The following is a 16948-nucleotide window of genomic DNA, read 5'->3' as shown; positions in this document are numbered from 1 at the left end:
ATGTATTTTTCTAGGTTGTGCTAGGTCTATAAAACACCACGTCAGTCATATCGTTATTTTACAACCGATTCAAAACTAATACAATATTTATGTTCGAACTCATTTGCAACCCTGCATGACATTACGGGCATCTGTATGTTATGTGTCACGACTTCATTTGTTTACAGGCAACCGATTTGTGTGATAGTTCCCATTGTTCCGATCAAATTTTAATATTGTATTAGGACTTTAACAAATAAAATAAATAAAACAGAATGAAGAAAATGTGGGTGAAACGGGAGAGTCTGTACCACAAACCATTTTACAAACAGAAGCTGAAAATGTCCTTGTGTTTTGTTATGTTAATGGGAATCATTTTCTTTGCTTATCAAATATTTTACATGAATCAATTACAATTTACAATATCTCCGAATAAATCGAGAATAACGATGCCAATGCATACAAACGTCAATTCAATGTCATCAGAGGCTCAACACCAGGACGACTCTGGTCGAAAGAAAATCATCAGGTGGGTGAACAGCTCACAATTTTCATGTTAACAATCGTTTAACGACGACGACATTATATTTCGACAGGGGTATTCGACTTAGAGACTATGACCTGTACAATCCTAGCCTGATGGCCATGTTTAAGTGTATGAAAACCGGTGTGCTGATACCGATTGAAAAGGTCAACGATGACTACTGTGATTGTCCGGAAGACGGAAGTGATGAGCCAGAAACAAATGCTTGTGCACATGGACATTTCTACTGCACGTATCAGAAAAGGTAAGCCTTTACGATACACAATCAACGGACAAAAGATCATCGTAAGGTTCCCATCCCATTTCAGATTCAAAATTGGTCGTTCGTTAGAAATATCCATTCCGAGTAGTAGGATTAACGATGGCATTTGTGACTGCTGTGATGGCTCTGATGAATGGTTACCTGATAGAAATGGTAATATTTCACTCAATTTTCGATGGTTTTGCAATGAAGTTAATCTCAAATTTTATTTGTTTTGCAGACAAACTCTTGGACTGCCCTTACTTTTGTTAATTAAATGAGTGAGAACGTTGATAAGTGGTTTTATATTTAAAATTCTTTCGAAAAGGTCCGAAAAATGTCCGGTTATCGAGACAGAAGCAGCCTCAATTACAACTGTGACAAATTCATATGGAAAATCTATTCATAGGTCGACTATCTCTTTCTCACTTGAAGATTTTGCGAAATACAAATTTACCACTTCAATCTGATTCAAGTACTGATAACCAGTATTGCGTTCGATGGCCCGAATGACATGAACTTATATTCTCTTGTTGACATGGCACGAAAATGATATGAAATAGTATTTTACTATGCTGGTGCATGTAATAAGGCTATTACATGTATAGGCAATAACCTTTACGTCACTCGCATAGTAAAACGTCGTACTACACACGGGAAATAAAGTGATATCTCGTATCACGATGAGTAAAAGTACCTCGGGCTGCCGCCCTCGGATACTTTTTCTCATCTGGATACGAGATATCACTTTACTTCCCTTGCATAGTAATGTACTATTACATGACTAGGGTCAAAAAGATGAAAAGTAGAGTTTTCGTGTGAATTTTGTTGATCCGAGGCGAAGCCGAGGTCAATAAACACTCGAAAACGAGACTTTTCATTTTTATCCCGAGTTATGTAATGGATTTTACGTGCTGAGGGCGTCGAAAGTAGTGCTTGAAACATGAAAAGTACGGTTTTTGACGCATGTAGCATGTAAAAATAAATTATGTCACTAGGACCGAAAAGGTGTGCTTTTGATCCAGATGGTGAAGACGGACGAGGATGAAGTCCACCGTGGTCTAAAATTTGATGTATGGTGCCAATATTCACGACAAAATTCTTTCTAGCAATCAGACTTGCGTCACGAGCGTTCTGCTAACTCCCGCTTATGACGATGAAATGATATTTACACGAAAACTCTACTTTTCATCTTTTTATCCTAAGTCATGTAATAGTAGATTACTCTACCAGGGAAGTAATTATGAAATTATTTACACCAAATTGAAGGCTAGTTAAGTTGCAGGCCATCGAACTCGTACTACTTATCGTCGGTTCCTCGCAATGTAGTTGTGTGTGCAGGTTTTGAGCATTACATTTAAAGCTGCTTTCTGTTACATCGTTGCAGTCGTATTATTAGAATACTCGGTATTTCTGTCATTTTGGTTGACGATTATTGTGACAAACATAATATTTCGCTCATTGTACAACAATCCTTCAAGATACTCAAACCAAATTGCAAATATTTAACTCATCCGAGCAGGGTCCGAGAACCATAGACAGTTTTAAACATTCCGAACAAGAATGGACACAATTTTGAGAAAAAAGAGTGAAAAGTTAAATTGACAGAGCTTGTGCAGTGGGAAAAAAATGAGAGAAAAAGTTGTTGTTTTGGCTCTCTATCTGGTGAGAGAATGTGTCGTTTTTTGTCCACCAGAATATAAAACAGTTTTTCAACTCAATCAATGACAAGTATTTAGTGCCAAATCTCGGGAAATTTCTTATCCTATAAAGTCCGGGCTATGATTTACGACTTACTGATGATGATGACGTTATGAGCCTCCTTCTGAGCGACATATTTTCGTAATCTTAAAAAAATGTTGAGATTGTGTTTCGCAATCTGTTCCTTCAGCTCATCATCTCATGAAAAAAAAAACGTTTTCTGCCGTGAAGCTGTGGTTGGTTGAATTAAATTAAAAAAACAAAAAAAATTGTTTTTCAAAAGTTTATTTCATCAATATATTTGTATGGCAAACTCAAACTTATTTTTTTAATAAAAAAAATTATTTTCCCCACAAACGGTAAACTTGGTTATTAATATTGGGAATAAAAAAGAACAAAAAAAAATAAAAACTACAAAAGTAATGAAAAAACCCCTTATCAAAAAAGAAGTATAGTAGGAAATATAGTCATGCATTCCCCGTTATTATTATGCAAAAAAAAATCTAAATGGGAGAAAATTTTTAATTGAAAGAACATTTCCTTTTGATGAATTAATTTTTTCTTCTCATTTTTCATGTGATCGAAAAATTGTCGCTGTGCGGTCTGCCGAAACTAGCAATTGAAAAAATTCAACTGATTTGATAGGAAAATATATTGTGTGAGACAGGCACAACGACAAATTCTCAATTTAATCGTACAGAATTCGTTAGTGGTGAGAATTCTTTTTATGGTTTCGCATTGCTTGGATCTACGGCATGATTGAAAAAACAAAGATCTTTTTTTTTAAAGATGAGACAAATCGCCAACAAAAGACATTCAACCGGTGAAGCATAAAGAAACCTTCGAAATTAGTGAGGAAATTATATTTGGATGAATAGTAGCAACAGGTGAGTACAACCATTTGGCAGCTTCAGGCCGTTCAAGAACTGCTAACGATAGGTAAATACGAACCACCTTCATCAAAGCCAGATTTAAAGTCCGTTGCACCCGGCTAGCAGATTATATTAAATTTGTATGCCCAACTTGGTGCATAAAACTATGTGGGAACTCAGATTTGCAACATGAGAATATCTCGTCTTGTTCAGTTAAATAAACTACATGACAATTTTGAATACTTTGTACCGTGACGAGAGTGGAGAGACTTTGATAAGGCCATGTTTTTCGATACAGAAATCATTTGCCACTAGATCGGTCAGAATCGGTGTTAAAATGAGGCAATTGAAAATTTGCTCTGGCGTCCCTGACCAGTAGAAAATTCAAAAATTTTACTTGTCTTGTTAGTCACGAAAGAGTATAAAAATGTGATTTGGGTTTGAAGTCTTATGAGGAACTGATATGTTCATTTCATTGCATGTTTGTGGGCATATCGGTCTATAACGTGTTGCCAATTCGACCAATTCCAACGATTCCATAAAAAGAATTCCGCATTTAAAGTAAACTCTGTATAGGTGGTGGACAATGGTGTGATGTAGCATTATTAATTGATTAAACAAGGGCAAGGCCTTAGTAATATATAACTAAAATTATAAGGTTACCAAAAATGAAATTGAAAAAAAATTAAATTTCAAAAATTAGTTTAAAAAAAAATTAAAATAAAAAAAACATGAAGCATACCAGATTGAAATCCATTTTTTTTATTCCGATCATTCCTTGCCTTCCTTCCTATTCAATCCTATTCCCTCGTTGTCCTATCCGATATTCCCGTTCTATTATATCCTTTCTCATTTTGATTTTATTTTCACCAATTTTATTACTAAACAATTTCAACAATCCAATTCCACACTGTTACGAATTTCGAAATTTTCCAATAAAATCAAAACAACGAAAAAAAAAACAATTTTTTTTACTAAATCCCACGTAGGTAATGGTGGACAGTTCCTCAGATTGAGTCAATCATCAAATAATATTGATGAAAAATGGCCAAAAGAAGAAAATATTCCAAAATGAGGTCAATTCGTTCATAATTTTTGATCGATAGAATAGATCCGTTAAGTGAGATGCGTTCCAAAATGAATTATTGCGAACGTGGAGCGGTTTGAATTTAAGTCCGGAAAGTAATTTTTTTGTCATTTTGAATTTTCTTTTTTTTTCTCAATAAAATCCTAATTAAGAGGTGCGTATCAATCCTTTCAATCCTATTATTCCCGCGATGTCTTCATCCTGTTACATTTTCCTATATTACACAAAAAAAATCGTTTTTTTTCCTTCTTTTTCTGTTTTTCCTTTCACAATATCAGTCCCGTCATAAATCCTGTTCAATCCTATCCAGAATAGAGAATCGGCTATCCAAGTCCAGTCAGCGAATAATAATGGGATAATTCGGTCCATTGGAAATAATGCGAATAAAATTTGCAATCCGAGAAATTCAATTTTTTTTTCTTGCCTTTTCATCCTTTCCTTTTTTTCCAAACATCACGAAAACATCCATCCATTTTTAATTTCATTTTATCTCACATAAAAATCAATAGAAAAAAGAGAAAAATATGTTAGAAAAATTGAATTAAATTGATATTTTGTTGGTTGGTTGGTTTGATTTGTTTTTATGGTTAAAAGGGTTTTTTTTACAATTTAAAAAGAAAAATCTATAAAAGATTGTGTGTGTGTGTGTGGATGTGTGTGATTGGTGAGTATGAAACGGAGAGAGTGCTCAATCAGTTCACTCATTTCGATTGATCAATTATTACACAAAAGCAAAACTAAATGATTGAACAATCTCGATAAAATATGACGATCTATGACAAATTGTTAATTATTTTTCCTTTCGTTAATCAATTCAAATGCATGTCTAAACTTAGTCAATTTTTTTGTTTTTTTTTTTTGCAAATTCATCAAGTACGGAACACTACAAAATTCATGAACGAAGAAAAAAATATATTTAAAAAAAAAACATATTTCCGCGTGCGCCTAGAGATCTAATCATTCTTTAAAAAAAGAAATTTTGTTTTTCATTTATTTTTGACAATAAGATTACGATGTAATGCACACATGATGGCTGCAATTCCAAGGAATGTTTATGTTCAATAAAATTAAAAATAAAAAGAAAAATTTGTCGGTGAATTTTCTTCTCTTCCATAATTATTCTCTCTAAAAGAAAATGCGATATTTTGTGTTTCAGTATTTGATAAATCGTTGCTATCTTTGGATAGATTTTTTGTTTGTTTTTTCCTTCTTCTTCAAATTTTCTTTCAATCTTTTGTTTTTTTCGTTTGCAATAAGACCAATAAGACTCTCAAAAGTCGATTACTTTGCACGGCTACTGTTTGAAGTAATGAACTCTTTAAAGTTAATTGGTTTTGTTTTTGTTTTTTTAATAATTTGACCTGGAATCTGAACGGGATCGCGAGAAGCTTCTCCGCACCGGTGAATAGGTGGGTGTTCCACGGCGGCGGCGAGGTGAATACGATGAACGAGAACGGGATCTGAAAGGAAATTGGCCATAAAGTTATTAAAATGAAAATTGTACAATTGTGACTGCAGTCAATAATTCGGTTAGTCCGCATTAGTCGACCACGGTGAAGTTTTAACCGAAAACAAAACGACCAAAAATATTTTCCTGGTACAAAATACAACGAATGGTAGTGGAAATAGTTTCGGTTGACACGTTTCGTAGAAGGAATTTTGGTTGAAACTTCACAGTAATCTTAAGTCGAATGTCCAAAGATTATTATTCGGAATAGCAATTCTGAAAATTCCATAGAAGAGGGGTAGACCTGGAGCCCATGACACTTTGAGTCCCTCATAAGGCCTCGGCTTGAAACCTATGCAATTTTGCTACATTCGACAATACGAAAAACATTTGTTCTACGACTTTTAAATCTAAATTGGTGCCAAAATGAAGGTATTGGTGCCAAATGGCGAACGAAATTTTAAAATTAAATTTTTATTTAAAGGCCTGTCGTGCCAGACAAGTTGAAATTTCGAAAATTTGATTTGTCTGGCACGACAGTCCTTTAAATAAAAATTTAATTTTAAAATTTCATTCGCCATTTGGCACCAATACCTTCATTTTGGCACCAATTTGGAGTTTCTACGATGTGAGATGGCCGAAATACACACTATCTCTACCCTCGTTAGGACCCAAATCTAAAAGTTGTAGAACAAATGTTTTTTGTATTGTGTAGTGCAGTAAAATGGCATAGGTTTGAAGCCGTGGCCTTATGAAGGACCCAAAGTGTCGTGGGCTCCAGGTCTAGTCCTGAAATCATCTGACCCGAAAAAAGCTATTGCATAAATTGACGACACGAGGAACGACGACTTTTTGAAGAGATTGTGAGTGTGAGTTTCTGAAGAAGCGGTGAGTAGTCAACGATTCTTCATGAACTCACCTGTTCTTCAGGAAGTCGTCATTTCTTCTCGCCTTTTTAACATTACAAACTAGGAATATTCCCTCCTTCAAAATGTTAAAAAACGGCGATTTCCTGAAGAAAAGGTGAGTTCTTGAAGAATCGGCGACTACTCACCGCTTCTTCAGGACTCGCCGTTTCTTCAGAAAGTCGTCGTTTCTCGTGTCGTTGATTTTTCAGTGCAATAAAAGTGCAGGTCACGTCAGGTTTTTTTACCAAATGAATCCGACCTGACCGGATTCATCGTTGACACGTTGACCTGAGTAACAATTTTTTTTTTCTAAAAAATCTCGTTGGTCCAGCTGTGGACATTATGAGCAAAAGATTTTGATGTCTAGTATGTTTCACTTAATAAAAATTAAAAGTTTGTTTGGTTTTACACCAGAGTTCACAGGAGCTCATAATTCTCGTAAAAAATCAGGTAACCTGAATGGTCAGGACACGCTACGTCTTAACAATAAAGTGGAAATTGATTGAGGAATTGTTTGAAATTTACACACGAGTTGGAACTGCGTACAAAAAGATCGCGCTTCCTTCTTCTGCTGAAGAGAATTAGCAAGCCGCTAAATAAACGCAAAACGAAAAACATCTTTTACGGAATCAAAAGTCGTTCGTTTTATAAAGTTGAGATCAAGTTCAACTGAAATTCTGAGTTTCATCAAGACTGTCCCCTTAATCCGGTAGTTTTCAATGAATGAATGACGGGCCAACTGAAGTTCTAAATTTTATCAAGACTTTCTACTGGATCGGATCTTACGAATTTGGATTCTTCAATGATTGAATAAAGGGTAGATGTTGAGGCCCTTTCACATTTCATGTGGATACTATTGATAGAAACACGTCCGTGGTGCATAATCCTCGCAAATAGACAGCAAGTCTCGGAAGACTACATGAATACTGCACAGCTGAATATGAAATCTTACTGTGGACCAATTACGTCAATGTGCGAAAATCATTCTCTTACCTGTCTCTGTTATGATCACGACGGTCGTCACCCATATCTTCTCGAACACGAACGTATGCAACTTCACCCTGTTCACAAAAATTTCTGTGTTAAAATCCACCAAATCTGTCGGCATTGACCAAAGTCAACCAAATTGCTCACTTACCTCGTGAGATCGAAATCTTGAGTCATCCAATTTCTTGATCGCATACTTCATATCCTCGTGTCGCAAAAATTCCACAACACCGGTACCATCTTTATATGTATCGGCGAAGCACACATCACCCGCCTCACGCATATGATCTTTCAAATCTTGCCACGAACCCGATGCGGGCAGACCTGACACTAATACACGGAACTGAGAACGTTTGGTCACTGGGCCACGATTGCTGCGACCTTCACCGCGACTGCGATCACTGCCTCGACTGCCACGATAACTACCCGGACCACCACCACGCGGAAATTCGACGCGCAATCGGTATCCGTCGTAGTCATAGCCGTCTCTGGCTTTAACCGCATCTTCAGCGTCACTAGAATGAGAGAAAATCGATTCGCTTTAAATTTGATTGACGTTTTGCTGGTATTCGTAAGGTTTCCATCATAACATTGGTTGTGGATTAAATTTTGCACTGAAGGTCGGGTCGATGAATATGAAGTTAAGTCTCCAGTTAAATCGTGAAAAAAAACATTTTTCCTGTCACAACTTCACAACATCAAGTCGAGTTCGTGGTTGTGTTTGTTGTTTTTTTTTTTAAACAAACACATCCACACAAAAGAAAAATAAAAATGTCTGCCTGTGACTCTTTTGTGCATCCATCAAATTGGCGTCACCGGCCAAACGACCGATATTCGACCATCCAACGGCACAGAACCATTTTTTTTTCTCACAACACACAAACGATTATCGAAAAATTGAAATGGATTTGGGTGGAAACACTTACCGAGCATCTTCAAACTCAACAAATGCAAAGGGTGGTCCCCTGCGGTTTTTCAAATCGACGAAAGTGACTTTACCAAATTTATGGAATAAATCTTGGATGTCCTTTGTGCGTATATCTGGTGGTAGATTTCCTACGTAGATGCGACACTCATTACGATTACTGTGAGACATTTCCTTTGATTTTGATCGGAAGATTTATTCAAATATTCACAATTATTTTAAATGCGACTGCGATCGTCCTGTTTGATGCCCGTCCGCGCCAATTTGACAACTCCAAGTTTTGACATATCGATTTTATTGAAATCGCCATTTTGTTCGAGTTAGGATTCGTTCACTTAAATGACTGTAGTAAGTGAACGCTACACAGTCTTTGGGAATTTTTTAAGTTTTTTTCGGAACGAAAGTGTGGATTGATTGATTCTTATCATGTTAGGTTCGTGAACGCTTCAGTCTTCCTTAATATGCTCAGTCGTACTGTACACGAACCGTACACGCTCTGAGACATTGATTTTATGTTAGACGAAATCGATGAAATACTGAATGAATTTGAACGCATCCATACATCGACGTTCACACATGCCAATAATGTTAAAAGCGATGTAAATAGACAGGCGTGTAATACTGTAAACAACAATTCGAATGCATTTGATCGTTTAAAATGTGCGGAATTTTCTGTTCCTTAACGAGAAACTCGATCGAACCGGAGGGCGGCAAAGTATTTTCCTTTCATTCTTCTCCAAGCAAATCCCCAATCAACTATCCCCTTCACAGCTAGACGAGCATACGAAAAAACTTCTTCAAAATCGTGGCCCTGACCTACAGTCACAACACCAGGTCGAGTGCAATGATTTCACAGTAACATTTGCCGGATTCGTACTGTGGCAGCAAGGAAATGCAGCTACAGTGCAACCAGTAGTCGATCGCGATCATATTATGCTATTCAACGGAGACATCTATTCGACCGGATCAGTAACTTCAAAGACTCCGGAGCAGAGTGACACAGAATGGTTATTTTCAAAGATCGCTCAGTGCAATGTAATGTCCGGAAGTCTATTCGGTTGATTGGCTTTGATTTACAAATTGCCTCCTTTCAGGAAGAAATCGAATTCTTTGACCTGATGAAGCACATCCAAGGACCATTCAGCTTAATTTACTTCAACAATAAGTCGAAGAGACTGTACTTTGCGAGAGATTCGCTAGGACGACAGACACTCCTTATTGGTTCGTATCGGAATTCCATCTGTATAACTAGCGTAGCATCCAAGGTGGCCGGAGACAATTCATTTATAGAAGTTCCACCGCTCGGAATTTTTTCGTTGAACCTCAGTAACAGTGCAGGTGATTTTAATATTGAGTTGAGTACGTGGCAAGATCTGTCCGTTCATGAACATTTTGCCGAGCAACTGGGATCTGTGGGAAAAGTGATAGGTAGCCAAATTTCCTTACACGAGAACTTAGAACCATTCTGGATGCAAACAGATGATAGCCGGTCAGACCGATACACATTTACATCATTGCTTAGTGAACACTTAGACAAAAGTCCTCTGGATATTCTGACTATACTTTCACAGTGTAAAGAAGTTGTTTCAACTTCAGATGAACTGATCGATCTACTTACGCGTTCACTGAAACAACGAGTTGAAGCAACGCCACAACTCTGCAAGAATTGCATAAAATCCCCGGTTGTCAAAGAATGCAATCATCCCAAAGTTGGAATTTTATTTTCCGGCGGCATAGATTGCACGATTTTAGCGTTAATGGCCCACGAAATCATTGATTCAGCCAATGCGATCGATTTGATAAACGTTTCGTTCGAAAAAATTAACCGAAACCCATCAGCCAACAGAGCGAACGAAAATTACGAAACACCCGATCGGCTGACCAGTCGACAAACATTGAAAGAATTGACGGAACTGTGTCCGAATAGGAAATGGAATTTGATTGAAGTAAATGTGACCAGAGAAGAATTGAAGGAAGCTTTAAAGGAAAAGATATCCGATCTGTGCTATCCATTGAACAGCATTCTGGATGAATCACTCGGTGCTGCATTATGGTTCGCTGCGTCGTCGAAAGGTCTAGTGAATTCGGTACACTATGAATCACCGTGTCGGGTGAGAAATAAAATCTGTTGAGAGAGTGAGTGTTTTGTTGGTACTAACATCCGAATTCGACTACTCTAGGTGTTGTTAATAGGTTCCGGAGCCGACGAATTGTTTGGTGGCTACACTCGACATCGAAATGCTTTTCTACGATCCGGTCAATCGTGGACACATTTAGATAACGAGTTGAACCTGGATTGGACGAGGCTACCGAGTCGTAATTTAGCTAGAGACGACCGAATCATTGGCGACCATAGCGTAACGGCTAGATCGCCATTCGTCGAGGAAAATGTGGCGTTCTATGTGAGGAACTTGAACTCCTCACAAAAGTGTTTCCATCTGTTGCCTGAAGGAGTCGGCGACAAATTGTTGTTGCGATTATGTGGATTTCGGATGGGTTTGCGGAACGTTTGTTGGCTTAAGAAGCGTGCTCTGCAATTCGGTTCACGAGTGGCGGATCGTAAACAAAATGCAAAAGATGTTTCCGACGCGTTGAGGTAATAAAAGTTGCGAAACTGTTTCCGGACCATTTTTATTTCAATTTAGTGTTTCCCTCGGTTTTTCTTAAATTTCTTTTTCTTAGACGGTGGTTCACCAAAATCCTCAAAGGCCTTGGAGTCGTCGTCGTCTTTGATACCGCTGGAATTGAATGTTCAACTGTTAGACTAATTCAACATCGGAGGGCGTGTAATTAATGTTACCTCTTCACCGACACAATGCCTGACTTGTTTGTCGACAGTGCCTTGCCCCAATCCTCATCCGTTCCCTTGATCGCAAAATTACTCAGGTTCTCCTTCTTCAATCGCTTCAACTCTTTCTTCTGCTTCCGTTCCAATGCTTCGGCTGCTTCGTTCAATTCGTCAGCGAATGTTTGCTGCGTTGCCATCATATCTTGACCGGTGTTCAAATCACTCCTTTTCACCATTGACTCCTCTACGGTGCTTTCAAGGACCGAACGAATTTTCTTCGTTACCTTTTTCAAACAGTCGTAGAATTTGGCCAATATTTGATTCACTGGCATGTTGAATTCCTTTTGTAGATCGTCCAAGGTCTTATTCTGCAATCCGATGCCGATGAGAATTGCCTGTTTGGTTGACAAAAAGAAAATATTTTTGAATTTCCGATCGCGACCGCACTGCATGGTGGGTGATATCCAATTTACCTTTTGCAGAGAATCAATTGGAACGTCATTCAGTTTCCCTTGGAAGTATAGCTGGCAGATATCGGTGGTTAGATCCAAAATTAGCCGATATTCGACCTGATTTCGGGAGTACGCCTCTAATCGTTGAATGTCATGCGGCAGGAAGTACACATCGAGTAACTGCTGATTTATACCTGAGAAGCGTGGGATTATGAAACTGACGAATTGAATTTCTTGTTCAGTAAAACTCACCCTCCGCGTCCAACCGAACAGATTTGTTGTCCAGCAGTGACAACGACAGTCCCGTTGTAAAGCTCTGGAAACTTTTTCCGAGTAACTTCAATATTCGCCGGCGAAAATCTTTGTAGTACTCGGTCAACCAGTCCTTGGATTCAGTTTTGTCGAAATTGATCGTCGAAATCATAATCGTTGAATGTTCACCGGTTAGGTCGTTTGGCTTTTGGCTCAAATAGACTGGTACAAATTTCTGGCTCTTCCAAAATCTCAGCAGTTCAGGGGTAAGGCCAAACGATGTGCCAATATAATCCAACTGTTCGGGTTTACGCTCTGTTAGCCGCTTCAGCAGTGTCGGTATCTTTTTTCGTGGAGCGATAACTTCCTTCAGGAGCCCTATTTCATCGTCGTCGATGACGTTTTCTATGGAATATTGGAGGTTGTTATGTGAGACGAGGTCAGTGTGGAAATAAAAGTGCAAACTTACCGTTATCGCTCTCCTCATCCTCATTCGTTTCGTCCAATTTGGTGAAATTTCCGGAATAATAATTTTTCAGCAATTTCAGAGCCTGCTTACCATATCCCATCTGAAATTTAAAGCAAACAGTCCATGAGTTCACTCCACTCCAATTACAGTCGCCTGAATTTCAAACCTTCTGATAATTCGGATGCGTAGCAATGCGAACAATTCTGCCACCAGCCAGTTTCGGAAATTCGCGATCATTGAACTGTTCCGATATATTCCACGGTATTAGGTCTCCGGCCGCTTTGCGTCCCCTAGTCAAGGAGTCGGACACAGTTTTCGAAGAAATTTGTCCCTCCAAGCAAACCTGTATCACGACTAAAATGTTCGGCAAAGCGTCTTTCTTCGTTATCGGTCCCAGCAGACAGAATAAATGGTGTGCCGGTGCATCACTCATCATTTGCAAGTCGTTGGGAGTGTTTTTGTAATGCGACGAAACGTATATGGACACCAAGCGTTGCAGAAAGGCTTCGGCAGCTCGATGGTAGGAGAATAGCGCGTCTCGGTCAATGTAGTACAATTCACACGAGTCTGGAGTGGGACAACCGAAATTTGTTTGTGAAACTGATGAAGCGTCCAGACAAAGAAGCGACGTCAGCCACTTTTCCACATCGTCGTTTTCACGATAACGAATCGACTCTTCCAGTTTGATCTGAGTGGAGACGAAGAAGCTTTAAAATGAAATCTTTTCAGTTCAACAATTCAAATCATACCGGCAACGGCGCATTGTTCTCCTTCTGGATCTGTGAAATCAGTTTCAAACTCAAGGATCGTCCAGTACCTTCGTAGCCATTGATCGTAGATGCCATGAAAACCAGATATGGCCCGAGCATTTTCTTAACAGTTGTAAGTGGTATGGCAGCTGCCTCATCGATGACCAACAAATCAGCTGCATTCAATAAGTGTGTATCTGACGGCGCAATGTATTGAATGGTCTGACGACTGTTACGGGTTATGTTGATACGAATAATTGCCTTTTTGAATTCAGGATTCGTTGAACGAATGATGGTGTAGTCGGTGTGTTCGAGATACTCAAGACCGTCGAATCCTTTGAGGACAAACTCGAACAGCGTAATCAAATTTTCAGGATGCGGTGAAGTAACGTAAATGTTAACATAACCGAAAGCTACAGCCGCGGCAATCGACAGACCCATTGCAGCTGATTTACCACGTCCTCTGGCTGCTGTCAGTGATGTTGGTGGTCTGTTCACAATTTTTGTTTTTATGAATCTGTTGGCGAAAGGTTTTCTTGATGTCAAACACTTACTTCAATTGCTTTTCCGCTAAGGCGTCGATGAATTGAGCGACTGCTTTGGCTTGATCATTCGTCTTGCACAAATTAACCAATGGCCCAGCCGGTGGTGTGTCTCTGAGACTTTCCTTTAATTCCATTAGTGCCTCGTCATTGTCTGAACTTGTTGAAGATGCCACCTGTGTACAGATATAGAGCCGTATATTCCACACTCTACACTCTAACTTCTCTGTTACTTACGTCGATAGGATTAACTGTAGCGGTTTTGGAACTAAGTGGTAGGACGGTCAAGTCATCGTTAACCAATAAACATCTCTTACAATCGGCCAGCGACAATATCAACCGTTCGTTAAATCGACAGGTTACATCCTGATGTGCTTCGGTACGATAACGTTTGTGAACATCCATCGACATTGTGTAGAGCTGCTTCAACGAATTTATCGTTTTCAGTAATAAAATGATCAAGCCACCACCTTCGACAGTTTCCACTGTTCGTGCCAACAGATTCGGTGTTAATGCTTCGAAATCCTGGTGAGAAAATGGACCGGTTAGAGATTATTGACTCAAACACTTTTAATAACTGAAAAACTGACCTGTAAAACACAGACTCCGTAGGTTCGCCCCAGAATTGTGTGCGTTTCCGAATAATATCGCCCATGAATGGTCGTCGACACACGGAACGTATCGAATAAATCTGCTTCGTTCACATCAATTTTGCCGGCTTGAATTTTCTTGGCTCGTTTCTTGCCGTGACTGAAACAACATATTGTCATGAAATACAGCAAATTTACATTGGCGATGATTAGGGCAGGTCTTACTTGGAAATTGCTTCGTCCTTATTTTTATACAGCCACAAAACAGTTGGTCTGGCCTTAACTGTAGACTTTGTCAACATATCGTACAAAATAGGCACCTGTAACACATTGAAGACGAAGAAAATAAATATATTTGAGGAGTAATGGTTTCGCAGCAACGGACCTGATCTCGAGCTTTATCACCGACTATGATGAACATTGTACGATGTCCCAATTTTACACCGTTTTCTATCATCACACGAATGCGATTATCGATTTTCTTTTTAACCATTTTAGCGAAAATGTTTTGAGGAAATTCGGTTGAATGAAGTGTTTATCTTTACTGTCATGCAGCACGTGAACTTCTGAGGTTATGTCATTTTGTTTGGTGTCAAAGCTGTCACTTGTCAATTTCGAAGAAAATGCGCTAGAACGATTTAAAACAAAAACAAAATATCGAAAATGGATTTCTGTTGACTTCTACTACAGAATGTAAAAATTTTAAAAAATATTTCCCGCTCGATCTCTGCAGCTTGAAAACATCATGGTTCTGAAAGAACAGGTTAAGACACTCACGAAGGCAAGGTTCTGAAAGAACAGGTTAAGACGCCCACGATGACACCCACGAGGGCGGGTGACACCGAAATCGATAAACGCACTCAGTACAGATTGTGTGTGAAATCAACTTGAAGAAAATGTTTTTTAGGAAATTTCGGAATTTTGTTTTGTTAGGTCGCCTTTTTCATATAAACTTCGTAGCCGCTGAACTCAATTTGTTCACAGTGGTAAAATTTTCGGCTGTTACAAAAATACGTGCTTCAAATACTGTATTAACAGGTTCATAGGACAAGGCAAAATCAGTATTGACACAGATTTCTACGACGAACACAATTAGCCGAAATTAAAATGCAAAATAAATAAAGTGATTCGAACTGAACCGATTATTTCATGTAACAAAACAATACAATTTGCTGAACGCAAAACGAGGTTTCTCCATTTCATGTCACCGCCTTTGTGATCAACTCAGAGTTGTCTTAACCTGGTTCTTTCAAAACCTTGGAAAACACAGTGAATAACGAAACTCTTACCATTCTTGAAGCTGAAGGGCCTCCAATTTAAGCAAAATTTGCTTAATAAATTCGAGTAGTTTTATTTACGCGTAGGATTCGGGATCGAAAAAAATTGTTTCTTATTTTGGCGTAAAATATTACAGTTTTCGGTAATAAAATTCGGTTATAACTCGGTTATAAATCTTACTATTCATTCATGTGGTGGCTCTACTTCCCGCAACTCCCTCAGAGTAATGCTTGACTTCCTCTTATGCCGTTTGCGCTTCGTTTACTCTTTAAACAATAAAAAAGAGGCGTGGTTTAGCTAAAGGGAGTGACACACCGCTGTTGACGATAAAATGGCGGATTTCATACAAAATTTCACCTACTGAGAGGTGCGGAAAAACAAGAAAAGTAGGAAAATAAAATGCAAGTTAGCTCGATAGGTATAGTCTAATTTCAAAACTTGTATAGGTTTGTTCAGAGTAACTGTAAACACGGGCCGAACGAACACGATATCATCCACAGAGTTCGGTTTTCATACAAATATTGATGAGGTCTCAATGGATGAAATTTGACAGTAATTTGACAATTCGTATGGCCTTCGAACTAGGAGGAAAAACCGATTTGAATGAATGAATGAATGAATGAATGAATGAATGAATGAATGAATTTCCTTTTATTGATGTCTACTATCTTCTAGCCGACATTGAATACAAGATCAAAAAGAGTACAAAAAAAGATAAAAAAAAGAGCAATCCAAAAACAAACAAGTAAATCAAAAACAACAGCTATACCGCTAGCCGGCTGGTAGAAAGAACAAAACGAAAAAATAGCAAAAAAGGAATATCACAAATAATAACAAAAATAGCCAAAAATGGCATCGTCTAAATTCAAAAAGTAAAAATAATCAAAGTTAGCCAGAAATGGCACTGTCTAAACTAAAACGAAAACTTAAGTTTCTTAAAGAAAGAAAACGGAAGTTTAACAGAAAAAAATAACTCAAACAAACTCAATATAACACCTAACAGGTAGCAAAAGTGCCGAACGTCGAATCATCGAGTTCCGTTACAAAGCGTCGAAATTCGCGGGATGGTAGAGTCGGATCCACATGAGTCGCCGCCAAGTTGAACAAACGACAGGCAAAATTGAATGGCGAATATGT

General features: G+C 38.3%; 4 protein-coding genes across 4 annotated transcripts; 2 read left to right on the top strand and 2 right to left on the bottom strand.

The window, feature by feature from the left end:
• The first annotated feature begins 137 nt into the window (after positions 1-137).
• LOC119074757 (glucosidase 2 subunit beta) lies at positions 138-1056 on the top strand. The gene is made up of 4 exons (XM_037181023.1): positions 138-508; positions 576-767; positions 832-938; positions 1006-1056. The coding sequence occupies exons 1-4, from the start codon at positions 255-257 to the stop codon at positions 1035-1037; spliced, it is 585 nt and encodes a 194-aa protein (XP_037036918.1). The 5' UTR covers positions 138-254; the 3' UTR covers positions 1038-1056.
• Positions 1057-4541: 3485 nt separating this feature from the next.
• On the bottom strand, positions 4542-8970 carry LOC119074756 (serine/arginine-rich splicing factor 1A). The gene is made up of 4 exons (XM_037181022.1): positions 8693-8970; positions 7918-8281; positions 7773-7840; positions 4542-5884 (listed from the first exon to the last, which is right to left on the bottom strand). Exons 1-4 carry the CDS (start codon positions 8860-8862, stop codon positions 5773-5775), a joined length of 714 nt encoding a protein of 237 aa, XP_037036917.1. The 5' UTR covers positions 8863-8970; the 3' UTR covers positions 4542-5772.
• A 256-nt stretch (positions 8971-9226) lies between these two features.
• On the top strand, positions 9227-11317 carry LOC119074755 (asparagine synthetase domain-containing protein CG17486). Its single transcript, XM_037181021.1, has 4 exons — positions 9227-9406; positions 9463-9726; positions 9786-10802; positions 10872-11317. The coding sequence occupies exons 1-4, from the start codon at positions 9350-9352 to the stop codon at positions 11289-11291; spliced, it is 1758 nt and encodes a 585-aa protein (XP_037036916.1). The 5' UTR covers positions 9227-9349; the 3' UTR covers positions 11292-11317.
• Positions 11305-15136, bottom strand: LOC119074754 (RNA cytidine acetyltransferase). Its single transcript, XM_037181019.1, has 12 exons — positions 14919-15136; positions 14759-14853; positions 14534-14693; positions 14181-14468; positions 13956-14119; positions 13402-13891; positions 12819-13340; positions 12653-12752; positions 12184-12588; positions 11953-12125; positions 11492-11874; positions 11305-11429 (listed from the first exon to the last, which is right to left on the bottom strand). Exons 1-12 carry the CDS (start codon positions 15024-15026, stop codon positions 11333-11335), a joined length of 2985 nt encoding a protein of 994 aa, XP_037036914.1. The 5' UTR covers positions 15027-15136; the 3' UTR covers positions 11305-11332.
• Between the last annotated feature and the right edge of the window lie 1812 nt (positions 15137-16948).

Source organism: Bradysia coprophila, unplaced genomic scaffold, assembly GCF_014529535.1.
Source record: "Bradysia coprophila strain Holo2 unplaced genomic scaffold, BU_Bcop_v1 contig_151, whole genome shotgun sequence".
NCBI classification, from domain to species: domain Eukaryota; kingdom Metazoa; phylum Arthropoda; class Insecta; order Diptera; family Sciaridae; genus Bradysia; species Bradysia coprophila.
This window is presented reverse-complemented; position numbering and strand designations above follow the sequence as displayed.